Raw genomic sequence first — 25,701 nt, 5'->3', positions numbered from 1 at the left:
GGAATGGCGTGGGTGTGGGGGCCTGTGGATGGTGGCTGCTTGCCCACGAGGGTGGCCGGAGGAATGGAGCTGGGGGCTTGCTGACTTCTTCTGGGGAGCTGAGCTGGGTTTGGAATTCCACCAGAAACGCTCGGCCCATCCTGGCTTTGCCCATGGGGAGAGGCCAGTCCTTGCATTACTCGGCCACCCTCAGTCCTCGGCTACTGGAATGTGGCTTTCATGCGCCGCAGCTTGTCCTGGATTTTCCGGGAGTGCTTCTCACTGGACACCTCGTGGAAGTTGGCCTGGTTGTCTGCGGCCAAGATGGCCACGTCGGCTCCGCTGAACCGGGCAATCCTGAGCCTGAGGTGTGACTGCAGCTTGGGGTCAGGGCTGAAGGTGTAGGGGTTCTCCTGGAAGGCCTGCACCTGGCTCACCACCTTGGCTATGTTTCTTCATGGGAGAGAGAAGGCATTAGTGCCGGACCCCTGTGCAGCCCTGCCCCTGCTGGAGGCAGAAGCCTGTGGCAGGTTAGGCGCAGCATAAGGCAGCAGGCAGCGCCTGGCCTTGCTGCCCACAGTGGGAGTCAGCCATTTCCACCCCTTTGCCAGCAGCGGCTTCTCATGGGTGTAACAGAGTGAATGCAAGTTCATGACAAAGAGCAGATGGAGCTTCTGGGCCTTGTCCACCCAGCAAGATCACCCCCCAACCGGCCGGCCCTGGCCACTGGAGTGGGGCAAGAGGGGCGAGGACTCTGGGACTGCTGAGCCTCCTCACCTGAGCTTGCTCCACCGGTGGGCCCCGTTGGTCATGGTGAAACCGCCTGTCTCCAGCTGCTGGACGTGCATGGCCAGGAGGCGGACAGAGGGTAGGGTGGGCTGGGCCCGGAAGCGCCGCCCTTCCATGAGACACAGGCTGTCACTCTTGAGAAAGACCTAAGGCCAAGGTGGGGCCTGGTCAGTGCCGAGGCCAGCCCAGGGCGCAGGCAGGGTCAAGACAGGGCCTGGTCAGTGCCAAGGCCAGCCCAGGGCGCAGGCAGGGCGAAGATGGGGCCCAGTCAGTGCCGAGGCCAGCCCAGGGTGCAGGCAAGGTGAAGACGGGGCCCGGTCAGTGCCGAGGCCAGCCCAGGGCGCAGGCAGGGCGAAGACGGGGCCTTGTCAGTGCTGAGGCTACCATGGCAGTGTGGCTTAGCATCAGCCCAGAATGTTCTGGAACAATCACCACCCCAGACATCTGAGCTGGTGCCCAGCTTTTTTCCCTGCCCTGTTCCCAGAAGGTTGAACCCCAGCAGTCTCCACATTCCTGAGGAGCAGAGAAATGCAAGCCATTTCCCTGCAGAGGTTTGTCCTGGGGCCATCTCTGCACGTCTGGATGGTGGTGAGCCTGTTGTGTGCTGTGAGCTCCACTTGCGGCTGTGCTGGGCAGGGACCAGCAAGCCCCATGACCCAACAGGTCCGCATTGGGCACAGCCAGGGCTGCCGTGAGACGAGCCATACCATCAGGGCCTGAGATGTATAATGGAACCTGTACCTCCACGGCCTTCAGCTCCTCCATGACCTCGGCCATCTTTGCAGGGAGAATCCTCCAGGCCTGAAATGAGAGCCCAGGTGAGACAGCTGTGGCCCCGCAGGTGCCCAGCCCTCAGCCCACCTGCACCAGGGACACACAGGGGACTGCCTCACGGCTGGGTGCTCCAGCCCGTCCAGGATCTGCATGGCTGTGGCAAAGTTCCTCTGCTCGTAGCAAGCCTTGGCGATCAGCAGGAACCTGGACAGTAGGTTTACCTGCAGCTGCGAGGAGAGAAGGGCCTGGTAGAGACGGCTGAGACCCTGCCAGGTAGCACCAAGGGAGCCGAGGGCCCAGTGGGCACAGGCTGGATGGGCATAAGAGAATGAGACCAGGAGGAAGAACTGGACCAGCCAAGTGGCGGAAGCCAAGTCAGGCTGTGCAGGGGGCAGGGCTGCGGTACAGGGAGGCCACGCCCCCGGTCCACAGTGGTGTCTGCCAGAGGCTGCAGCCAGACCTCCATGGGACCCCTCGAATCCTGCTGCTTCCTCTGTGCCTCTTCAGCTGGCAGCGGGGAATTCGATATGGGCAGCACAGGCTGCTCCCTGGGTTAGGAGCTCGTTTCCCAAGTTTTCTGGAAGGATCTGGAGGCTTTGGTGGGCTCCTGGGTAGTGGTACTTTTGCTGGAAGTCACTGTGGTGGAGTCCCCTCTTTGACCTCGGCCTCTGCTGCTGTGACCCCAGCGCTGTCCAGGGGTCATGTTCCACGCTGCCTTCCCACTGTGGTCGGGGCCTGGTGTGGGGTGGCCAACATCCCTAGCTGACCACACACTGCTTTAAAGCATCTCAGTCAGTCAGCTTCCTGTGAGCTAGGGGTCCTCGTCCTGGCTGCATTTACTCCTGAGTGGCCTCTGCCCCAAGAGCTGTCATCACAGGGCCAGGCCCTGGACTGGGCTGGCATGGGTCCCCCACACCCTGTGTGAGGGGCAGTAAGTGGTGCCCCGCACCTGGATGCTGCCTGCCCAGGCCTCTGCCCTAGACGGGCAAGTGCCCACCTTGGCTGTGTGGCTGGTGGTGACCTCAGCAGCCACCCAGGTGCTGACATCGTCGGCATGACGCAGGAGCTGGAGCAGGTACGGGTCCTGAACATAGCTGGGCAGGAACAAGCTGCAGGCTTTGGCTGACAGAGTCTCTGAGGAGCTGACCCTGGAGGGACAGGCCGTGCTTAGGCAGGGCGCCAGGGCGAGTGCTGCACCCTGGAGTCCAGGAGGCTCTGTTATCTGGCCAGGGTTGGCTGAGGGATCCCTATGAACCTCACCCCAAGGACCCGAGGGCGTGGGGGCACACTCACTTGGGGACGGCTGTGTTTTTGTCCACGACGCCCAGGGCCCGAGAGTTGAGGAAGTGAACGGGGTGGCACTTTTGGAACAGCTCCTATCCAAGACCGAAGGAGATGCTTGGGCCCCACCCCTAGGGAATGCTGGGGGCAGCGGGGTCTTAAGGGGTGTTGCTTCTTTCAGTCCCGTCCCAGGCTCTGGGACTGACCCTGTGTCAGCTCCCACCTGCTGCAGTAGTGTGAGCTGAGTGGACAGCTGCCGGGTGCTGTACTCTGTCAAGAAGGAGGGTCCCTTCTCGCTGGCCTTGGCATAGGGGCCATAGAAGTCCTCACAGAAGCAGGGCTTGGGCAGGGCAGCAGCAATGCTGTATGGGCGGTTCTTGTGTAGCGGCAGCGCCAGCCCAGGGCCCCGGGCCAGCTTCCAGGTGAAGGCCTGCAAGGAGCCAGGCTGCGCTGGACATCTTGTCCCACCCCATCCACCCAACTGGCCAGCCCCTAGTTGAGTGGCCTTGCTGCCCTGGTCATTTTGCATGATACTACCTAGACTCAGGGCAGAGGTGGCTCCATCCCCCAGGTCTCCAGGCCATGGTCAGGAACGGTCAGCGAATTGTGGGGCGTACCTGCCCATAGTGTGGGGCAGGGAGTGTGGAGTACATGTCTGCCTGCATGCAGAGCACGCATGTCATGGTGCATGTGTGTGCACACATGTGTTATGTGCACAGCTATGCACAGTGTCATGCATCCATACAGTGTGCCATGCATGTATGTGTGTGAACATGCACGCTGTGTGCATAGCTGTGTAATGTGTCACGGGTACATGTGTGCGGATGTGTGCATAGCTATGGAGTGTGTCATGGGTGTATGTGTGTGCTATGAGCATAGCTATGCAGTGTGTCATGTATGCATGCATACATGTGCTGTGAGCATAGCTGTACAGGGTGTCATGTATACCTATGTGTGCAGAGCTCTGTGGTGTCATTTATGCATGCATGTGCACACACGTGTGCTTTGAGCATGCCTGCGGAGCATGTGTGTCGCAGGTACTTGTGTTCATGTGCATGACAGTGTCTGTCGGGGCTGTCCTATCCATGTGCAAATGTGTCTGGTGTGTATGTGCTCCATGTCACAGAGGTTGGGCACAGGAACCCTGTCCACCTGTCCTGGGAGGTACTGCCTGGGAGGGCCCGCACCTTCCGGGCAATGCCATCCTCCGAGAATCTCTTACAGAGGGCGTTGAAGGGTCCACTGTCCGCCTCAGCCTCCTTTGGGTCCTCCAGGTCAGTGCCTCGAGGAGTACCCTCGGCCCGTCGGCCCATGCCCACCTCCAAGAGGTCCAGCAGCTGCTCGGCAGAGCCGTCCAGGGGCAGGATCTAGGTGGGAGCAGAGGTTTGTGACAGCCCTGGTCATGGGCATGGCCAGGGTGGGGGCTGGGCGGCGCAGTCACCTTGGAGGAGAGGAAGTCCTGGAGTTGCTGGCGCAGCTCAGTGTTGCGGGTGAAGTCCACGGCGTAGCAGTCTTCCAGCCAGGCCTGCAGGACGCATAGGCTGCGCCTGTACACCTTGGTCAGCGTGGAGTTGGGATCCTGCTGGGCCCTGGAGGCAGACAGGGTAGGCTGAGCTGGGGTGCAGGGAAGATGGCTGTGAGTCTTCCTAGATGAAGGAGGTGGGGGTTAGGAAAGTCTTGAGGGTACTGGGCCTGAGTATGAACATGTAGGCCTGGGTGAGGGGGGACGGTCATCAGAGCTAGGACACTCCTATGTCCCAATACCCTGCCAACCCAGCCAGGGAGACCCCAGAAAACAGAATTGCTGGGCTGTATGCTTGTCTCACCTAGGCCTGCACTGAAACTCCCTGGGCTGTGTCACACTTGCCTGTCACACCTGCGTCACACACCCGTCATGCTCACCTGTGTCACACCTGTCCCACTCACCTGGTGTCACACATCTGTTCCACTCACCTGCATGACACACCTGTCCCACTCACCTGCGTCATACACCTGTCATGCTCACCTGTGTCACACCTGTCCCACTCACCTGGCGTCACACACCTGTCCCACTCACCTGTGTCATATGTCCCACTCACCTGCGTCACACACCTGTCATGCTCACCTGTGTCATATCTGTCCCACTCACCTGGCGTCACACCTGTCCCACTCACCTGGCGTCACACACCTGTCCCACTCACCTGTGTCACACACCTGTCCCACTCACCTGTGTCACACACCTGTTCCATTCACCTGTGTCACACACCTGTCCCACTCACCTGTGTCACACACCTGTCCCACTCACCTGTGTCACACACCTGTCTCACTCACTTGCGTCCCTCTCTTGTCTACCCCACCTGTTATTACTTGTTACCCCCAGCTGCATCACACTTTGTTCTTTCCTGTGTCAGCCGTGCCAGGACATCCCACACTCAGTTTGGTCTCCTCCTTCCCTCATCTCTGATCTCTTACCCTGTCCCTGGGGGCCAGGCAGGCTGGGGCGTGGGTACCTGGATGAAGTACTGCTGATGCGGTCCAGCAGGAAGTGCAAGAAGTCACGGGGTGTGCAGAAGTAACGGAAGGTGTAGAGGAACTGTTGCACGTAGCCTTCCAGGAAGGCATTGCTGGGGTGGGCGACAGGGCTGTGAGTGGGAGTGGTCACAGCCCTGCCCTGCCCTATCTGGCTCTTAGTTGGAGTTGGGGAGGTGTGAGGGTGGAGCCTGGGCTTGCCTTCTTGTGCTGCAGGTCCCTTTATTAGGAGAGTCAGGGGAAGAGAACCACAGAGAAGTGGGGTGGGCCGGGATTTTGGGACTGCGTGAGGCTGCAGAGGCTCACTGGCCCTCCCTGGCAGACACCAGTAGACAGAAGGGTCCTGAGGAACAAGGTCTAGGCAGGGAGCTCTGGATGCAGGTTCAGGTTAACCCCAGGCCCTCAGCTTCCCTCCACCTGCCCTGCTCCTTCCCGGGCCCCTCAGCCCACAGGACCCTACACTGGTGGTGGCTCTCACAGATCAACTGGAAGCCCCTCACTGGGGGGCCTCAGTCCCTTGCCCCTAAGTGCATCCCTCCCCTTTGCTCTCCAAAGGCTCCACCCGGGGGTGGAGAGTACCTGGAGTACAGGTAGGCCATGAGCCCAAGGGGTGTGCCGGCCTGCAGGACGCGAGCTGCTCTCTGCCGGCCGCTGCCTGGCTGCTTGTTGACATTGTAGAAGATGAGGGAGGAGGACTCGTCTAGGGGGCTGAAGTCCAGTGAGTCTCCTGAGGCAGCTGTGATGTTCACAATGGCAGGCAGGGCACAGGGCTCTAGGCCCCAGCGCTCCGCGTACAGGACCTGGGCAGGGCAGTGGTCAGGGAGGGGGATGGCAATGGTCAGTGTGAGGGAGGGCTGTGGTCAGCGTGAGGGAGGGCAGTGGTCAGGGTGGGGGGGCAGTGGTCAGGGTGGGGCAGGGCAGTGGTCAGGGTTGGGGAGGACTGTGGTCAGTGTGGGGGAGGGCAGTGGTCAGGGTGGGGCAGGGCAGCGGTCAGGGTGGGGGAGGACTGTGGTCAGGGTGGGGGGGCAGTGGTCAGGGTGGGGGAGGGCAGTGGTCAGGGTGGGGGAGGGCAGCAGCCAGGGTGGGGGAGGGCAGTGGTCAGTGTGGGGGAGGGCAGCGGTCAGGGAGGATGATAGCAATGGTCAGGGTGAGGAGGGCAGTGGTCAGTGTGAAGGAGGACAGTGGTCAGGGTCGGGCAGGACAGCGGTCAGCACAGCCAGGACACACAGCCCAGGGGAGGGCAGCCCCAGCCCCACTTGCCTGCAGATACTTCTGGACCAGACCCAGGAGCTGCACTCGGGCTCTCATCTCTTCCAGTTGCCCCTTTAATCTGACTAGCATGGTCTTCACTTCAGAGCCTGCATGGAAAGCTGGTTGGCACAGAGCTGGGGCGCCCCCCAGCTCAGTGTGCACGTAAGGGGGTGCCTGGGGGCACTGAGCTCAGTGCGTGTATAGCGGGGTGCCTGGGAGGCACCAGGCTCAGTGTGCATGTAGGGGGGTGCCTGGGAGGCACCGGGCTCAGTGTGCATGTAGGGGGATGCCTGGGGGCACCGGGCTCAGTGTGCATGTAGGGGATGCCTGGGAGGCACCGGGCTCAGTGTGCATGTAGGGGATACCTGGGGGCACCCAGCCTGCACCCCAGCTGCTACCTCGACTACGCTTCTCCTTTTGCAGCAGCTTCTGGTAGAACTTGAGTGTCTTGCTGTAGTTCCTTCTCTCCATCATGAGCTGCTGGCCCAGCTCCTGCCAGGAAGCACAGGGGAACTCGGGGTGGCTGTGCCCCACGCAAGTCCAGGCAGCACTTGGTGACTCTCCCTGTCCCTGTGATGCTGGGAAGTGCCAGCATGTAGGGACTCGGCCATGAGGACTCTTTTCCCAGGTCCACTCTGAAAGGAGCCCTGTCTGCCACACCCAGGCCAGCATCCACAGGCTGTGGTCTCTTTGTGTCTCCTGAGGCCTGGCCCCACCCGAGGACCAGTCCACCCGCCGGAGAGTTCTCTGCACATCCAGGCTAACGCTGGCCAAGCCAAGAGGCTATGAGGCTCCCTGGCCTGGGGGGTCAGCTGCAGGCAGAGGCACCTTTGCTGAGCTCCAGCAGCAAGGCTCTGAGTCAGGCCCTGGGGGCCAGGGTGTGCTCAGGTGTTTAGGGCAGACCCTGCTGGAGTCATGGACCATCCTAAAGTATGTCCCAGGTTGCAAGGTATGGCCTTTCTTTTACATGAAGCTGGCCATGACATGTGGTCAAGACATACACATGAGCCCTGAAAGTCTGCTCTGTGCGTGTGAGAGCAGACACAGGTGTGGGTGAAGGCAAAGGTATGAGTGAAGGCTCAGTTCTGAGAAGGCCACTGCTTGGAGCCTGGTTGTGGTTGGAAGGCAGCATACAGGATCCTTGGGTGGAGGCCGCTGCTTTCAATGCAAGTTGAGGTGCCCTGTCCTCCCTTGAGTGTCAGGATGGCCCCTTCCCTCAGCCTGCCTGTGTTTATTCAAGTGCTCAGGCGAAGACGAGGAAGCTTCGATCTGAGCTGGGCTTTTCCTGAAATGGATGGTAGGCTACAGGACTGGCAGGCGCAGGAACCTGCCAGCCTCTGCACCAGTGTGGCCTGCGTGTGCTCAGTTGCTCTTGGCCTGCAGGTCCCTGTCCAGTGTTCACTTGCATGTTTTATTCCATACTGATGCAGAGGGTGCTCTAAGTACTGGAGTCCCCTCTCCCTGTTAATGTCCAGGATAGCTGTGGGGGGGCCCTGTCGGCGCCTCCGCCGAGCCCAGCACAGCTGGTCCTGGGCCAGCTCCCTACATGGGCATCTCTGAGGAGATGGGGCCTCCATCTGTCCATTTAGTCTCTCCTGGAGTGGGTCAGGTGCACTGTGGGAGGTCATGGGGTGGAGCACTGTTGGTCTAGAACATTCCATCCCCCAGGGAGACTGAAGCCTCCAGGCTCCTGTAGCTCTGTGCCCACAGGTGTCTCCATCCCCTGGCTGGGAGCTAGGGCTCCATCAGCTGCATGTTCCACGTTTCCTGTGGCAACACTAGAAGCCCTGCTTTCTCATCCCAAAGCTGCACAGGTCTCTGTGGTCGCAAGGGCCCCTCATCCCACCCCAGAAGCTGGCACCAGGGGCCCAAGCTCGTCCAAAAGGGCAGAGCCGACCCTCACTCGGGGCACAGCGCCTGCTGCCACTCAGCATGCCCCGTAGACTCACTGGACTCTGGGCCTCCAGCTCTGCTGAACCACCAGTCTTCTGCCTCAGCAGGTCCTTCACGTAGCTGTGCACGTCTGTACCGAAGCAGTCAGCCTCATAGAAGGCGCTGGACCAGCCGGGGCTGCAGCTGCGACACTCAGCTGGGCCTGGGGCTACTGCTGGGCTGCTGTCCTGGGGTCTGGCCAGCATGGCCACTGTGTCCAATCCCGAGGCCCCACTGGCTGGCTCAGGCTGTGGGCCCTGCTGCCTGTCTGTGTTGGCCTTGGGTGGGGATTCTCTGGTCCCTTTTGTTGCCTTCTGAGGCCGGAAGCCCACCTCCAGGTTGCCCCGGGATAGTGTGTCCGTGTCAACACTGGCCAGTGCGGGTGCTGGGCACGGGGCTCCGCTGACCCATCCCTCGCTCGGCTTCTCTGTGCCTGGAGAGAGGCAGGGGGCATGGATGGTGGTGGCCACTCTTCATTACCGTTGTGGGAGTGTTCCGGCCCTGCCTGCTCCCCCGGGGACCCCATTTTTTCAGCATCAATGCAATCTTTCCTGAGTCACACCCAAGTCTGCAGGTACCCTGAGCTATGTGGGCAGATGCACCTCAGGCTCGGCCTCAGACCACATTTCGGGAAAGCACTTCTCCCTTGACCTGGGGGCTGGCTTAGTGATAACTGGGGAGAAGTGGCCTCTGAAGGATGCTGTGTCCAGAGCGACCCAGACACTGTCCCCCAGCCGTGGGGTGAGGGCAGGGGGCTTCTGCTGGCTACCCAGAGCCCTCTAGTGTAGCACGTGGTGGCTACTTCCCCTTACAGGGCAAAGCCAACTGGGCCCCTTGCATGGCCGCTGAGCTCACCTGACCCGTGTAGCGAGGGCTTTTCGATGGACAGCGAGCAGCTTCTGGCTGGGCACTGGGATTGTGAGCCTGGCACCTCGGACACACTGTCAAGATGGGGGGGCTCAGCAGTCCTCTCTGCCCTGCCTCCTGCCCCACTCCACCCCTTGGCACAGAAGGGTAGGGGGTTGCGTGCTCCTAATGGGCTGCAGCGAGTGCTGCTGGGTCAGAGGTCGCCCCGCCCTTCGGTCCGCACCCCAGTGGAGGGCACTCACCCTGTCGGGGGAGATGCCTGCCCGTTCACCACCTGGAACAGGCTCTTCAGCAGCCGCTCCTCCCAGGACAGGTCGCAGAATTTCTCAGACACAGCCCCACAGAAGGTGGCGAAGGTGAGATCCTTCAGGGCGTAGATGTACTCGCCTGGTGTGGGAGTGTAAGTGAAAGGGCCCGTGCCCACACCCTGCCCATGTCCCCCGCCCAGGGCCACCGGCCGCACCCATGATGAGCGCCTCCAATCCGTTGTCCAGGTAGCCGTCGCAGGCAAACTCCTCCTGGATGAGGCGCGTGGCCTCCTGCAGGGAGGGGCAGGCTGTCCTGGGCAGGCAAGGGGCTTCCCCACCTGGTGGGCAGGACCTGACCACAGGGCCCCTGGGGCAATCCATTGTGGCCTGGGCCCTTGGGGCTGGACGGATGGCCTCAGGCTCTGGGCCTGCAGGGGCTGTGTCCTGGGGTGGCTGGGAAGGGAGCTGTGAGGAGGGGGCTCCAGATAGTCCCTGCCCCTTTGTTGTGGCAGGGGCCGGAGGACGGCACCCTCCCTGGGTGAGGCTGGGCAGCCCCAATGCCCTGGGGGAGTCTGTGGCTGCCCCCTGTGGCTGCAGGCTGGGCGCTGGTAGGTCTGAGGTCTTCAGGCTGGGGGTCTCTAAGAGGGCCTGGGTCTCTGGCCATGCTTCATCCACCTGGGGCTTCTCAGCAAGTTGGTCCCTGTGGAGACAGGGAGCTGCTCCGGAGGGGCTCCTGAGCCCCGGGTGGCCCCTGGGACCGAGGCTGAGGCCGATACTCACCTGGCCTCACCTGGGTCCTGCGCTAGGACGACCGGCTGGAAGCTCGTAGCCTTGGAGAGGAGGGCCTCTGGCAGCCCAGACACCCCCGCACAGCAGCAGGGCTGAGCGGGCACTGGGCCAGGCACTGCCTGCAGCCCCACGCTGCTGCTGACCTGCAGGAAGCCTGTGGGCAGCAGGGGGAGCCCTAGAGCCCACCGTCCCCCTCCCATGCACCTGGCAAACCTCTGGAGGCTGATGGGACTCAGGGGAGGGGAGGTGCAGAAGAGCCTGGGCCTGAGTGAGGTCATGAGGGCTGGGCAGGCCAGCTGAGCCCAGGCGTTCTGGGCAACGCGTGTCGAATGTGTCCTCTCACAGCTGGGCCATTGGGGTGGAGTGCAACTGTGGGATGGGATGGGGTGGGGCAGGGGCTGTTTGGGGACCCCACCTGGGCTGGGCTGGGGAGAGGCAGCCACAGGAGCCACATGAGGTCTCTGTAGACTGACGGTCTCTTCCTGCTGGGGCACCTGCACCAAGGTCAGAGGCCGGGAGGATGCCCTTGGTGCCCGGCACCGTTCACCTTTTCATACTGGCTGGTGATGACCCCGTTCCCCCTCCCCAGGAGTAGGGCTCATGGGGTGAGTCCTGGGGCACCCTTCAAGACCACCTGGTGGGCAAGGGGACAATGCGGTGGGTCCTGCCCCTGAACTCCCCTGAGTCCCTGAGTCATATGTGAGGGGCAGGGGCTCCTCCCACAGGGCCCTGCTGGGCACTTCACCTTGCAGGTGGACGCCCTCAGGTGGGCTAAGATCTTCCTGCCGTCCATGCCTCGCTGAAGGAGGAAGCTGCCACACACCTGGGAGCAAGGAGCCACTGGCTGAGCTCTGTGCCAGGCTGTGCCTTCCCTGCAGCCCCAAGTGGGCCGTGAGCAGAGCCTGGGCTTCAGTCCAAGGAGACCCTGCTCCCAGGTACAGGGAGACCCAACCTTCAAGTGCTGGGAGATCACACCCCCAGGTGCAGGGAGACCCCATCGCCAGGTGCTGGCAGACCATGTCCCCAAGAGCTTCAGCCCGGGTATCCTGAATGAAATCCTACACTGGGGCTGAAGTTGTGGCCTCCCTGCCTGCCTGTGAGTGGCAGGCCGGCGCTAGGTAGGGGCTTGCCAGCCTGTGGGATACACAGACAACCACATTTGACCCATACTTGCAGCCCCGCAGCAGAGGCCCCTGGTGAGGAGCCTGAGGGTCACCCCAGCAGGCCGTGCTTCCTGCCCCAGTGAGTGGGTGTCCACAGGAGGGCGCTGGCTGATGCTGGCTGAAGGCTGTCTGCCTCGCTGACCACACTGCTCTGGAGGGGGCCATGAGTGAACTCTCGGTACACAGTGGCCTCCCAGGTGGGTACCCGCAGATGAGCTGAGAATTTCCTGTCTGTCTTGGGCACAGCTGAGGGCAGCCTCTGCTCTCCCTGTCAGAACCTTGGCTGCAGCTCTTGAGACCAGCACGGCGGAGTGGAGCGAGGCAGCCGCGGGTGTGGCAGCCAGCCCATGGGCACCAGAGCACACTCCCCAGTCCTTGGCGAAGAGGGACAGGGATGCGCTTCCTGTAGCCTCGGTCTCTGGGAATGCTGCTCCCCTCTGATTCCAGGTGTCATCTCACCTGAGCTGGGGATAGAGGGGGCGGAATGGGCCTGGTCTCATGGTGATCCAAGAGGGCTGGAGGGTTGGGATGCAGAAGGGAGAGGTTGGGCAGCAGCCAGCACCCGGCTCAGGACAGCCCCCACCAGTGCCCTGGGAGGCATGTGGCAGGGGCAGACAGGAATCCCCATGGGCACTCCATGAGGATTAGGCTAGATACCCTAGATACCCATGTGCCCAGCACAGGCCCCAGCCGCTCAGGCAGTGCCGGTACCTTGGTGACTTCAGCTGCAGATGGCCGCTCTTGGGCGCAGCGCTTGGCCATGTCCAGGAGGAGGGTCTTGAGTCTGCGTGGCAGTGCCAGTTTGCGGTCTCGGGGGACACCAAACTTGGCGGCAGTCCACAGGATGGCAGCTACACAGTACACAGAGGCCTGGGAGGGCAGGAAGGGTGGCTAGTGTGACCCAGCTGTCAAAGGGGCATCCAGGAGCAGGCCCCAAGAGAGGTCACCTCCCCTGGGGCTAGGGAGTGCCACCCAGTCCTCAGGCCAGGACTGGACCTGGAGTTCACACAGCAGTTTGCACCTCCTCGGGGGAGTGGGGAATCCAATGTCAACACTGCTCAGCATGTCTGATGGCTCAGGGAGTCAGGTGAACCCAGCCCCAGCCCCACCTCACCCGCTCTGACCTGCAGCCTATGTGTCTAATACCACCTGACCCACAGGGGGCAGAGGCTGCTTCCTGATCAGCCCCAGTCAATTCCTGGGGCTCAGCTGGTCCTGAGAGGATGCCACAGGACTTTACCCTCAGGGTAAGGGTGGACCAAGGCCCAGCACCGGAGGCCTCTCCCTCCCTGTTCCCTGCATAGCTAGGCTGTGCAGTGCATGGCCAGGGGAGTGGGAGAGGTGTGTGGAGCTGGGGAAGGCCCCACTACGCTGTTGTTTGCTAGCTGTGGCTTGCCAGCTGCCAGTCCTTGGCAGCCTCTGCCTGACAATGTGGCCTCCTGTCTCAGATCACCTGGATGTCAAGTGACATCCATGTTCAGCTGAGTCAGCCTGGGGCTCCTGCAGTGAGCCACATGGTCTGGTTGGACCTGATGTCCACCTGTGGAAGGCACGTCATGCTCTCTACCCAGCCCTCCAGCTTGAGGCTTCATCCGGGTTCTCCCCAGCTGTCCCTGTTGGATGCACGCGAGTGCCCATGGGAATCCTTGGGAATGGCCACACTGTGTTGAGCCGGGCTGTGAGAGTGGACGTCCTTGCTGTTTTTTTTTTGTCTTGGAGCTTTATCTATTTTTGTTTGAAAGACAGAGTTACCCACTCTCTCTCCCTCTTTCTCCTTTCCAAGTAATTTATAATTAATGCAAAAAAAAAAGCATTTGTGAGAACCCAACAGTTACATATTAATAAAATATGTATGTGAAAAGTAAAAAAACTTTCTGGAGTTGAGAAAAATCGTTCACCAAACGCAAGAGCAGCACATGTGAAGGTCCCAGACTGACCGCTGGCTGCTGACCTCTGGCCACAATGCCAGGGACACAGTGAGGGCCTGGCACAGCAACTCAACAGGCTCATCTTTCCTTTGCAAATGCCAGCATCCACCTAGCTGCTAGTTTGTGTCCCGGCTTCTCCATTTCCCATCCAGTTCCCTGTTTATGGCCTGGGAAGGCAGTAGAGGATGACCCACAGCCTTGGGACCCTGCACCCACATGGGAGATCTGGAAGAGGCTCCTCCTGGGTTTGGATGGGCTCAGCTCTGGCTGTTGCGGTCATTTGAGGAATGAATCAGCAGATAGAAGATCTTTCTCTCTGTTTCTCCTTCTCTCTAAATATGCCATTCCAATAGGAATGAATAAATCATTAAAAAATTACAAATTTTCCGAAAGTAAAACAGCAGAGCTATTCTATTTCATATTGGGTGAGCTGTTAGCCATCTGCCTTTCTTTTGTGTATTTTACCTTGAATGTTGTTCACATAGCTGAGAAGCATGAGTGCCAATGTGGGCCTGGTCAGTGTTGATCTAAGACTTGGCCCATTTCCGCTGAGTGGGTAGCAGCCTGGGACACTGCAGGAATTGCCTGAACAGCAGCATGAGAGCAAGTGGGGCAGAGAGCTCTTCTGGCCCAGTGTCCACAGAAACTATTGCTGTGCTTGGCTCAAGCCAGGGGCCGGCGCTCCTCTTGGGTCTCCCACTTGGGGGCAGGGACTCAAGGACTCAGGACATAGTCTGCTGTGCCTCAGGTACCCCAGCCAGGAGCTGGCTCAGCAGCAGGACTTTGGCATGAGTTGTGGGGTGATCCGGGGTGCCGAACCAGCCTCCCCGACAACACCAGCTCCTCTACCCGTTGTTCTGCTATTACTAGTTTATCTCTCTGTCCTTACGACAAGCTGAAAAATAGACCAATTATATCCAGGTTGGCTCGACCCTGCTCCCCTAAGGAGGAGCCAGGTCCTGGGAACTGTGCCCCTGATTTCCGAGAAGTTAAACTGTAACTAGACTTGCTCATCTTGGCTCTAACTGCTCATTGTAGTCTGTTTCCTTGCTTGCTTGCAGCATTAAGGCCACCAGAATGTGGTTTTTTCCCTTTGAAAGCTCTCTGCCCTGACAGCTCAGGGTGCTCTCCTTCAGACCTGCTGAGAGGGGACAGTTACCAGCTGGCTAATCAAGACTCCCCAAATTCTAAACTGCCTTTGGTGGTGTTTCATGCAGTGCACCCCATACTGTCCTTACCTGATTGGGTGGCATGTCCCCGGGCCCTGAATGGATGACATGTACCCTGGGCAAATGAGTAGCACATACCCCAGGTGCCAGCCGGACAGCATGTCCCCTGGGTGATGACTGGGTGGCATGTCCTCTGGGTTCTCACTGGGCATCAACGTCTCCCACGTTCTCCCTGGGTATCATGTCCCCCAGGTTCTCCCTGGGCATCACGTCCCCTGGGTTCTGACTGGGCATCACGTCCCCCAGGTTCTCATGGGCGGCATGTGCCCCGGGTTCTCCTGGGATGGCACGTCCCCTGGGTTCCCACGAGTGGCTCATTCTCCAGGTGCTGACTGTGCACATCCCCTGGGCACTGACTGGGTGGCTCATCAGGCCTCACTGGCTGATGCTGACATGGGGTTCCTGTAATCCTGCCGACTTACATTGTAACTCCAGTCAACCATTCCCAGAGGGAGCTGGTCTCCACTGTAGTTCTGAGGTCATCATGTCTCATCCTCACCCTCCACTGTGACACTTTGTGCACTTGCCCCAGGGCTGTGGTCATCATGGAGTGTGGGACTCCCACTGGAGGGGTGTCTCCATCGGTTCTGGCAGCCCCCTGCCATGCCTGCTTTCTCTCCCTGACCCTTCACCCTCCTCCAGGTTCTACTGCTGCGACTGAAGGGAGCTTCGTGGAGACAGCTCACAGCTTGCACATCCCCGAACCTTGCCATTCTCTGCCTTTGAAAGCTTCTGCCAGCTTGCTTTGGTTTTTCTCTTTTTGGTTTCTCTGGTCTTGGTCTCATGTCCTGTGAGTCACTTGAGCATTCTCTAGTGTTCATTTTGATTTGTCTGTTATTTTTGAGATTCTCTTTGTATACTGTGTCATTTTTAGTAGCTGTGCTGGGAACTCTCGGTGTGCAGGTGTGCACCCTCCCCAGTTTGTTGGGAGGGTAAGAGCATCCCCTCCCAGGGCCATTGCCTCCCCCTCTCAGGACGCACAGACTCCATTGGCTGCCTCACTCTCCTTCTGCCACAGGAGGCAGCCTGCTCCTACTAACAGCTTTCAGAACTTTCTTTTGCCATCATCTCTTCACAGAATTATCTTTGGCTGTTCTTGGTGGACACCATGATCTTCTCAGCCATGTGTCTCTTGCATAGATACTGCTTCCCACTTGGCCACGTGTCCCCTACAGACACTGCTCCGCTCTTGGCCACGTGTCCCCTAAATGGGCACCACTCCCCTCCTCGACACCACTCCTCTCCCAGCCACGTGTCCCCTACATGGACACTGCTCCTCTCCTGGCCACATGTCTCCTACATGGGCACTGCTCCCTGCCTGGCCACGTGTCCCCTACAGACTCTGCTCCCCTCCTGGCCACGTGTCCCTACGTGGGCACTGCTCCCCTCCTGGCCATGTGTCCCCTATGTGGGCACTGCTCCCCTCCTGGCCACGTGTCCCTACGTGGGCACTGCTCCCCTCCTGGCCACGTGTCCCTACGTGGGCACTGCTCCCCTCCTGGCCACGTGTCCCCTATGTGGGCACTGCTCCCCTCCTGGCCATGTGTCCCCTATGTGGGCACTGCTCCCCTCCTGGCCATGTGTCCCCTATGTGGGCACTGCTCCCCTCCTGGCCACGTGTCCCTACGTGGGCACTGCTCCCCTCCTGGCCATGTGTCCCCTACATGGATGCCACTTCTCTCTCAGGCTTGGATGTTGGCCAGCTGTGTGTGTCGTTCTGGGTGAATTCCCTGATCCACCTGGCTGACTCCCACAGCCTCTGGTACCCGTATGTTCACAGGTTTTCCTGAGGCTGGACAGCTCCCACAAGCTTCCTTCACACACTCTCGCCTCCTGCTCTCCCTACTGGACTCCAGTGTTCCGGGCCCGCCTCTCCCATGGCCTGTCCAGCCAAGCGTCTCTGCCTTCTGCCTCGCACTGTCCCAGCACCTACTCTCTGCCTCCTTCATCCTGGGTCTTTGGAAACGCTCAGCTCAGCATTCACCTGGCTTCTCTTCCACTTCCTTGTGGAAACGTGGTTTCTGTGGCAGGAATTTCCATGCATGCATCATTGCCAGAGTGCTGGTGGCACACACCAGCTTGTGGCCTCCTGGAAGTGTGGCCACAAGGCAGCTTCCCAACTAGCTGCCAGGAGACCACACCACATCCTCACCTGTACTTCTCACCCTCACTCCTCGCCCGCACTCCTATCCGCACTCCTTGTCTAAGTCCTTCTAGTTCCTGCCTGGAGCAGTGGCTGAAACTGGCTTTCCTGCAGCGCTCTCCTCCCCTGGAGGAATGTGGCTGCAGACCCTGCGTTTGGCCCAGCACATCTCCGGTGGAGTCCTTGGCTCCTGCTCAGCCTACGTGGTTGCAGGCAGTGGCCCGCGAGCCCTGCAGGGTTGGCTGGGGCCCAGCCTCTGTCCTGGCAGAGCCTGGGCAGTGGCTGTGGCCTTTTCTAGCTGTGTGTCTTGTCACTGTATATTCCACAGGGTGCCCTTCTGGGGGCCTACCACCCCATCTTCTCAGCTTGGGTGTGAGCAGAGTGTAAACTGTGTGAGCGATGTGTGGGTCAATTGTGAGCTGAGTGTGGAGTGGGCCAGGAGGGCAGAGACACACATCCTGGGGCAGGTCTGAATGGCATGTGCTCGGTTTGCCAAATCTAGGGTCGAGCCACATTCCTGAGTGTCCACCCCAGCCTGGCAGCTCCCATAGGCCCTTGCAACATAGGACAAGGCTGTGGGGGTCCAGGCACAAGGCTGTGGGTGGCCTGGGACCTACTGGACAAAGCCATGGGCAACCCAGGGCCTATCAGACAAGGCTATGGGGGTCAAGGCACAAGGCTGTGGGCAGCCCAGGGCCTATCGGACAAAGCCAAGGGCAGCCTCTCACCTTCTCGGTCACCAGCTTCTCCTCAGCCACCTCAGGAGCCAGGAAGAAGGAATTGCAGGGACCTGGAAGACAGGAGTGGGGGTGCCTTCCTCAGCACCTCTGCCAGGCCCATGCTCACCCCCAGGGTCACCCTGCATACGCACCATCGTCAGGGGGTGGCCCCAAGAGCACAGACCCGTCCTTGGCCACTAGCACAGAGTCCAGACACAGGTAGGCTGCGGGGCGGGGGTGGGGAAGGCGGCATTACTCACAGCTCAGGCCCTTGGCCTCCCAGGATTGAGTGTGTGTGGGTGCAGCCCCGGCCCTGCGAGTGGGCAGACTTGAGTTTGGGGGCTACCCCTCCCCCGTCATGCAGGCATCATGGAGCTGGACATGGATGGAGTGGGTGGGGGTTGTGCAGTCCCCAGAGGGGATTCTGGGGAGGCTGGGGGACATAGCCCACTGTCCCTGGCAGGTCCCGAGTCCTAGCCAAGAACAGCTTGTGCTCAGCACGCGGGGCCTGAAGGACGTGTCTTTGTCCTGCCCTGGGAGCCAATCCACGGGGCCCTGTGCACCTGCTTCGCCCCCTCATCCCACCAACAGCACAGCCTTGTGGATTCAGGGCAGAGGTCCTTGGCCCTAAGACCCTTCCTCACCCCATGCCAGCTGGATCACCTGGGGGCTCCGCGTGCATCTGTAGGGCGTGCAGGCAGGTAAGGCACAGGGCCCACAGCTCGTACTCCCTGAAGGGCCGGCCCAGCTTAGACAGGAGGTCCTGCAGGGACAGGCACTGGGGGAGGAAAGAGAGACGGGGCCTTCCTGTGGGCTGGGCGGGTGACATCCTCCTGTGTACTCCAGCACACGCCTGAGCAGGGGCTGGGCAGGGGAGGGTGAGGAAGCTCTGGGGGTGATGGTCACCTTCCACTTTGGGAATGCCTGAGCCCTGCTCACCCAGCCCCCTTTGCAGGAAAGTCCCCATCAAGGCCCCGAAGGCCAGCACTGGTGGCATCTCCAAGACCCCTCCCAAGGCCCCTTGTACACAGGTAGCAGGAGGTCCTGTGCCCCATGCAGGGCTGGTTTGCAGGTCACAGCCATTTCTGGGGAAAGTGGCCCTAATGGTGAAGGCAGCAGATGGGCTTGCTGCCTGGTTGGCACTGGCTCTTGGCCATCCTCCTTGGGGTGGACTGGAGGAGGCCCTGGACCCTGAGGTGGCCAGTTGGGCATGCCCTCAGCTGGACAGAGGTCGTGGTGGGAGAGTGGCAGGGCAGGCAGGAGTGGAGGGGGAGGCAGTGCTCAGCTGGTCAGGGGGCAGTCACCCACCTGCTCCATGGACACTGCTCTAGTCATCCCCTGTTGCTCTCCAGCAGTCCCAGTGTTGTGGCCTGCTCCCTGCATGTCCTCAGCAGACCTGGACCTCAGCCTGACCTCCTGCAAAGTCTTCAAGGGGCTACTCAGTGGCAGGCGGGGGACAGGGGGCTCAGGGCTCACAGGCAGGAGCCAGGGGGATGTGTGTGCACGCTTCAGGTGGCGCTTCCTGACGGGGTCCCCATCCAGCTCTTGCAGGTGGCTTCTGGGGTCCTGGGAGAGGCTGGCCAGCTCCTGGCTGTGTCTCTCCCCATTCTGCACAGCCAGTGGCCCTGGCTGGGGGCACGGGGGCTGGGACAGGCCCTCGGGAGCAGGTGGGATGTCCGGGTCAGCTCCCAGGTCCCCGGGAGGCTGCCTGGGCCCCAGGGCTCTTGGCACAGGTGCTCCTCCCCTGGTGCTGTCATACATGTCTGTGTACAAAGCAGACATGATTACTGCTGAGATCCCCAGCCCAGGACGGTGCTCCCCCGGCACTCTGCCCCATCCCTGCTCAACCCAGTGATCTCTTGGGGCACACAGGCAGGGAGGAGCTGAGAGCACGCACATGCATATCTTACCCTGGGAGGCCCCGAAGGACTCAATGGAGAGCTCGCGTCTCCCGACGGCTGACAAGCTCCGGCACAAGTGGCCGGAGGAGGCTGGCCGTGTCTTCTCCCGGCACAGCGTGATGACACTCTGCAGACACGTGTGGCTCAGGCAGGGTCCCATCCACCCACACGCGCCCTGAGACAACCTCTCAGAGCTCACCTCCAGGCAGGGCCTGGCCGCTGGGTCCTCGGCCAGCATCCGGTTCAGCAGCACCTCCAGGTCCGCGCTTAACTGGCGCTCCGGCCCCGGCTCCACCACGAACTCCAGGGCGGCCTTTAGCGTGGCCCCCAGAGAGAAGACATGTGCCTGCACAGCGCAGCCCTGAGTTGCGGAGGTCTTGCCAAGCCAGGCCATCCTCCCCCCCCGGCCAGTGTGGCTCCAGCACCCAGGTCCATGAGGCAGGGGGAGGGCAGGAAGGAACCCCCATTCCTGCCTCCTGCATGTCTGCTTTTGGTCTTACTGTGGGGCCATGCCAGGTCACACGAATGGTGTACATAAATACTGATGTGGAGTGTGGGCAGGACTGGCAGCTGCCCACATTGATGGTTTAGTCCAACAGGACAAAAATGCCTTGCAGAGTAGGGGCCTTGGCTGTGTACCCCAGTGTGGGGGTGCCAGTGGAGATCCAGCAAGCTCACTGGGAGAGTCGAGTTTCCATCCTTCTCAGCTTTAGCACTTAGGGTTTTGGGTGCATGGGGTCACTGCCTCATGTCAGAGCCCAGCACTGCCTGACAGGCAGCTGGTGCCCGGAGGCTGTGCCGCCTGCTGCCATGGCACAGCCACAGGCTGCGCCTGAGGTCACACACCTGTCATGGAGGTGACAGTCACTGCCTGAGGGAGACCCCCTCAAGGTCACACATGTAGAGATCTGAAACTGCCCTCTGCCAACTCCTTGAGGAACGTGCTGCCAACAGCTGGGTGTCTATGACAGGGCACATGATGAATCCACATCCCAGCCACATAAGACCACAGGACCTGCCTCCCAGCCACGTGAGACCACGGACGTTCTACACATATGAGACTACGGGACCTGCCTCTCAGCCACGTGAGACCATGGGACGTTCTACACATATGAAACCACGGGAACTGCCTCCCAGCCACGGGAGACCATGGGACCTTCCAGCCACATATGAAACCACGGGACCTGCCTCCCAGCCACATGAGACCATGGGACCTTCCAGCCACATATGAGACCATGGGACCTGCCTCCCAGTCACATGAGACCATGGGACCTTCCAGCCACATATGAGACCACGGGAACTGCCTCCCAGTCACATGAGACCATGGGACCTTCCAGCCACATATGAGACCACGGGACCTGCCTCCCAGTCACATGAGACCATGGGACCTTCCAGCCACATATGAGACCACGGGACCTGCCTCCCAGCCACGTGAGACCATGGGACCTTCCAGCAATGTATGAGACTACGGGACTTCTCAGTCACATACAAGACCCTCCCAGCCATGGCTCCTGCCCCCAGCTGCTCATCTATTTGCCCTAAGAGCCCCAGCCCCACTCACCTCAAAGGTGTTCCCTGTGACATCGAACTCGGGGGGCACGAAGGCACCCTCAGGGTCATCTTGGGCAGAGCAGAGAAAGTGGCATTGGGTCATGTACACGAAGCAGAGGAGGGACTCCAACCCCTTGCCCCCTGTGGCACTCACCACTGAGTGGCTCCATGAAACACACGTTCCCACTGGTGTTGAAGGCCAGGCTGTCAGGCGTGATGCAGAGCGTGTGGAAGAGGGCAGCATGGGCCACACTGCGCAGGGCCAGGCTGCACTCCAAGCACACAGCCCATGCCTCCTGCTCACTCAGGCCGCGGTCCCGCAGTGACAAGATGTCAGCCAACGACACATTTTCCTGTGAGAGAGCAGGTTCAGCTATGGGGAGCTCTGTGCTGTGGGTGGGAATTGGGTTCAGACTAAGACCCTTCCTGTGCTGGACATAGGGGGACACCATGGGATGGAGACAGTGGCCATGGAGTACAGTGTCACCTCAAGACAGCCATACACATGGGACACAGATTGTTGGCTCCGTGCAGTTGGCATGGAGGACTCAGTCACATGGGGCTCTTTGTGCATGGCCAAGCTGCCCAGGCCTGCCCCAAGTGCATGTCTGAACCCATGAGGGCTCCCTGCTCTGCTGTGATGGTGATGGTTGCTACCAATATCATGGGTGCACACGTTGCATACACCACCAACATCACAGGACACATAGAATCACATCACCTGCAGGTATGCACACACTGACATGTTAACAGTCCACGTTACACACATGTACAGTCACACTCAGATCTGCCCACACTCATTTGTATGCATACAATAGCCACCTACACAGACATAACATCTGTGCCACATGAGGCCTTGTGCTGGCGGGGACTTGGCTGTGGGGGTGTGGGGAGGGCAGAGTCTCCTGGACTCACAGGCTACTTGGGAGACCTGGGGAGGTCCCTTCCTAGAGTTGGCCCCTTGAGCCATGGCTAATACATTAAAGACCCAGCCAGCGTGCACATGCACACACAGACACACATAGACATGCATGTGCATACACAGATACACACAGCACACAATACATGCACACGCAGACACACATGGACATGCAAGTGCATACAGATACACTCAGGCACACAACACAATACATGCACACACAGACATGTGTGTGCATAAACAGTCTTAGACACACACATGCTCACACAGACACACACATGCTCACACAGACACACACACATAGTGCCAGGGCCAGCTCCAGTGTGTAGCTGAGCCTTGGATCTGCCCCTGCCCTGCGACTTGGGCACATCCCTGTCCATTCCATTCCTTCATGGAGTCCTGCATGTGCTTACTGATGTCACTTCGCCAGGCCCTTCTGGCAGCTTTTGTGTCAGCTCTGTACTAGATGGTGCTTCTGGTCTGTGTTCTGTTGAGAAGAGCCCAAAGCCCCTTCGGCCTGGTCAGGAAGGTGTGTGGGCACTGCACAAAACGTGCATGAGCACCCACACACATATGTAAGGCAACACACATGCACACACAGATGCACAACACATACACAGCACTACACGTAACACACACGTAGGTGTACATGGATGCACAGGTGTGTACAGGGCAGAGCTTCTGCACAGTGTGGCACTCGGGCACTTGCAGGCACATGCTCCATGGGCAATAGTCTACAGACCCCATGGCTCATGTTTCAGGAGAACCGGAACCGGGCCTGAGTCAGCACCATGGTCCTGCTGGCTGCTGCCCACGCCAGCCACCTGCTTGCCCAGCTGGGTGCAGGCGGAGGCGCCAGGAGCCAGGAGCCAGGAGCCCCTCCCAGTGCCTGGCAGGTGGGGCCTGCAGCCTCTGGTTGCTGTTTGAAGTAGAGTCCAGCAGGGCCAGCAGCGACCCATGGGTGGTCCTTCTCAGGTTAGCCCTTACTCGGGACAGGCATCTCAGCCCCTCACACCCCAGCAGTGGATTCAACTCACAGGGGAACCACGGAGGACGGGAGCAGCCTTGGCTGCAGGTCAGGTGTGGACTGAGGGCATGGGTAGCATTCACTGGGCACCTCCCCCACGGGGTCCAGGGACCCCACAGTGGTCCTATTGGGTGGGTGCTATGTAGGTGTCCAGTGGCCAGCCCCTGAAGGGGCCCTGGAAGAGCACCGAGGGTTTGCATGGAGGGGATGTGGGAGAAATGAGGTGGTTTTGACCCCAGGGAAGCCCTTGGGGCCCGACAGCACCCAGGGCTCTCCCTCTGTCCCCCCACCAGGGAAGCTCTTGGGGCCCGGACGGCACCCAGGGCCCTCCCTCTGCCCTCTCCCGGGAAGCCCTTGGGGTCCCACGGCACCTAGGGCCCTCCCTCTGCCCTCTCCCAGGAAGCCCTTGGGGTCCCACGGCACCCAGGACCCTCCCTCTGTCCTCCCACCAGGGAAGCCCTTGGGGTCCCACGGCACCCAGGGCCCTCCCTCTGTAATCCCACCAGGGAAGCTCTTGGGGCCCCACAGCACCCAGGGCCCTCCCTCTGTCCCCTCCCGGGAAGCCTTTGGGGCCCTCCCTCTGTCCCCCACCAGTGCCCAGCAAAGAATTCCCTGGGCTGTGGGGGACCTCAGGTGGGGGTCATGTTCCCTGCAGGCCAGGCAGGGTGGTCCCTAGTTGGGATGGTCAGCTCTAGGTAGACCAGTTCCAGGGTCCCTGAGGGCAGGGTGAGCTTCCCAGCCAGGCTCCGGAGATGGGGGCTCTCTGCTTGCTGGACATTCGGAACTGTGCCTCTGCCCAGGCTCTAGGCCCTCCGCAATACCCAATTTGGCTCAGGCCGTGGAAGCTGCTAGGTGGTACCCTTGTGTACACAAGGGTCCATGGCCTTAACTTCCGGGCATCCCTGTCCCCAAACGGCCTCCTGATGGGCAGCTCCTGCCCAGACCTGGTGGCTCTGCGTGAGCCCACCCCCTTGGGAGGGCCACCTTCTCCAGGGAGCCTGCTGGGCTCAGCCCCTGGGAGAGTTGGCCCTATCTGCTGTGTCCTGGAGGTCCTTGGCCCACACTGACAAGGCAGTACCAGCTGGGCCCACACCCAGGGTGAAGCTGTCAGAGCATGGTCTCAGCATCTTCTTTGTACTGTCCCCTAAGCTGCTGCTACAGGCGCTGCCCCCAGAGGTGAGGCAGAGCCACTGGGCAAGGGTCAGGTGACATTCCTGTCCTGACCAGGGGCAGCTGCTGCCCGTTCTGGGCAGGGCAGGTCCTGGGTCCCACGGGGTCCCACACCAGCACCCAAGGCCCCCAGGGGTTGAGTGCTGCTCCTGGAGCAGGTGAGGGGGTGGCCCCGTGCAGGTGCAGCTGCTCCCACCCTCCGGTGGGAAGCCCTCCCCCATCCCTGCCGCGCACAGCGAGGGGTGCTGGGGAAACGGCCGTGGGTGTACTGGACAGGTCTTCTATTAGGTGAGAGTGTGTGGGTGGCAGCCAGGGCTAGGGTGGGGGGTGAGGGCTGCCTCTGCAGGGATCTGGGGTGAAGCTCCCAGGGGGGTGCCCTTTCTTCTCCGTCTAAGCCAGGAGATGGACTCAGGCCAAGGTGTGCTGGCCACCACATCAGTCAACAAATCCAGGCCACTGTGTGGGCGCAGTGGGCCTCCCGAGAGGAGGCTGTGTTCCCAGTTGCCTCCTCACCAGAGCAGTGCCTTAGCTGGCAGACAACACCTGGCTCTGAGGTACCTGGCCGCCCGGCCACCCTAGTCCAGGGTCTGCCCAGGCCCCCCAGCCCCGGGGAAAGTGTAGGACGCAACCCCTGACGGGCCCTGAACCTCCGCCTGGCCACCCTGCCGGTAGTGGACACAGGGTGGCCTCAGGGTTCTGCAGACAGTCTGCAGCAAGGGGCTGCAGGCGTGACCCCGGGTCCTCGGCCTGCAGAGTGCCAAGGCGAGGAGCTGGGGCAGCGCTAGAGGAGCGAGCGCTCTCGCGACGGCGGCCTGGCTCAGCACCAGAAGGCCTCGGTGCCAGGGGAGGGGCTGGGCTCCGGGGCTCCCCGCTCCGCCCCCGAGCCCAGGCAGGAAGCAGCCTGCGGCCCCTCTCCAGCTCTTGACCCGGGCCCCTCGCGAAGCGGTGGTCAGTGACCTCTGCCGCCCACTTGTCCCCCCAAAGGGCACCAGCGGGAGCCTCGCAACAGCCAAGTTCTCGCAGCGACGCCGGCCCCGCAGGACTGTCCCGGGCGCGCCTGGGGCCCGGCCCCCTGCGGCGAAGGCGTGTGGGGTGCGGGGAGCCAAAACCCCTACCACCAGGCCGACCCGGAGGAAGAGGGCCGGTAGCCGCGCACTCAGCCCGGCGCCTCGCCGGAGCGCCCTGTGCGCACCCCTCCGGGGCCCTTGGGGGCTCACCTCGTCCTCGGGCAGAGTGGGCAGCGGCTCGAAATCGTAGAAGTCTAGGTCCTTGTCCTCGCAAACGCCAGCGGCGGGGTCCATGGCCAGCATCCTGCGGGCCGCAGCTCCGCCCGCGTCCGCCTCCGCGTCCGCGCCGGGCCTGGCTCCCGCCCCGGCTCCGCCGCGCGCCCCGGCTCCGTGCGCCCCGACTCTGCGCGCCCGGCCACCATGGCAACGCCCCCCGCGGCCCGCCCCCTCCGGGCCGCCCCGCCCGCGCCTGCCGCAGTGTCGCCGAGCGGGGACGCCTGGGGCGGCACCCACCCCGGGAAGCCTC

General features: G+C 61.1%; 1 protein-coding gene across 1 annotated transcript; it reads right to left on the bottom strand.

Annotated features, from left to right (window-relative positions):
* Positions 1–200: 200 nt before the first annotated feature.
* On the bottom strand, positions 201–25,478 carry KNDC1 (kinase non-catalytic C-lobe domain containing 1). Its single transcript, XM_058671102.1, has 30 exons — positions 25,386–25,478; positions 21,207–21,405; positions 21,063–21,121; positions 19,701–19,847; positions 19,511–19,628; positions 18,909–19,363; positions 18,264–18,378; positions 17,753–17,824; positions 17,610–17,671; positions 12,293–12,451; positions 11,164–11,241; positions 10,762–10,912; positions 10,410–10,572; positions 9,845–10,329; positions 9,624–9,768; positions 9,370–9,455; positions 8,532–8,947; positions 6,981–7,074; positions 6,592–6,689; positions 5,911–6,131; positions 5,313–5,426; positions 4,265–4,412; positions 4,011–4,190; positions 3,047–3,253; positions 2,836–2,918; positions 2,540–2,690; positions 1,647–1,769; positions 1,510–1,569; positions 757–914; positions 201–432 (listed from the first exon to the last, which is right to left on the bottom strand). The coding sequence occupies exons 1-30, from the start codon at positions 25,476–25,478 to the stop codon at positions 201–203; spliced, it is 4,872 nt and encodes a 1,623-aa protein (XP_058527085.1).
* Positions 25,479–25,701: the final 223 nt, after the last annotated feature.

This window comes from Ochotona princeps, chromosome 13 (genome assembly GCF_030435755.1).
Source record: "Ochotona princeps isolate mOchPri1 chromosome 13, mOchPri1.hap1, whole genome shotgun sequence".
In the NCBI taxonomy this organism is placed as follows: Eukaryota; Metazoa; Chordata; class Mammalia; order Lagomorpha; family Ochotonidae; genus Ochotona; species Ochotona princeps.
The sequence above is the reverse complement of the archived record's forward strand: the minus strand, read 5'-3'. Positions and strand labels throughout refer to the sequence as shown.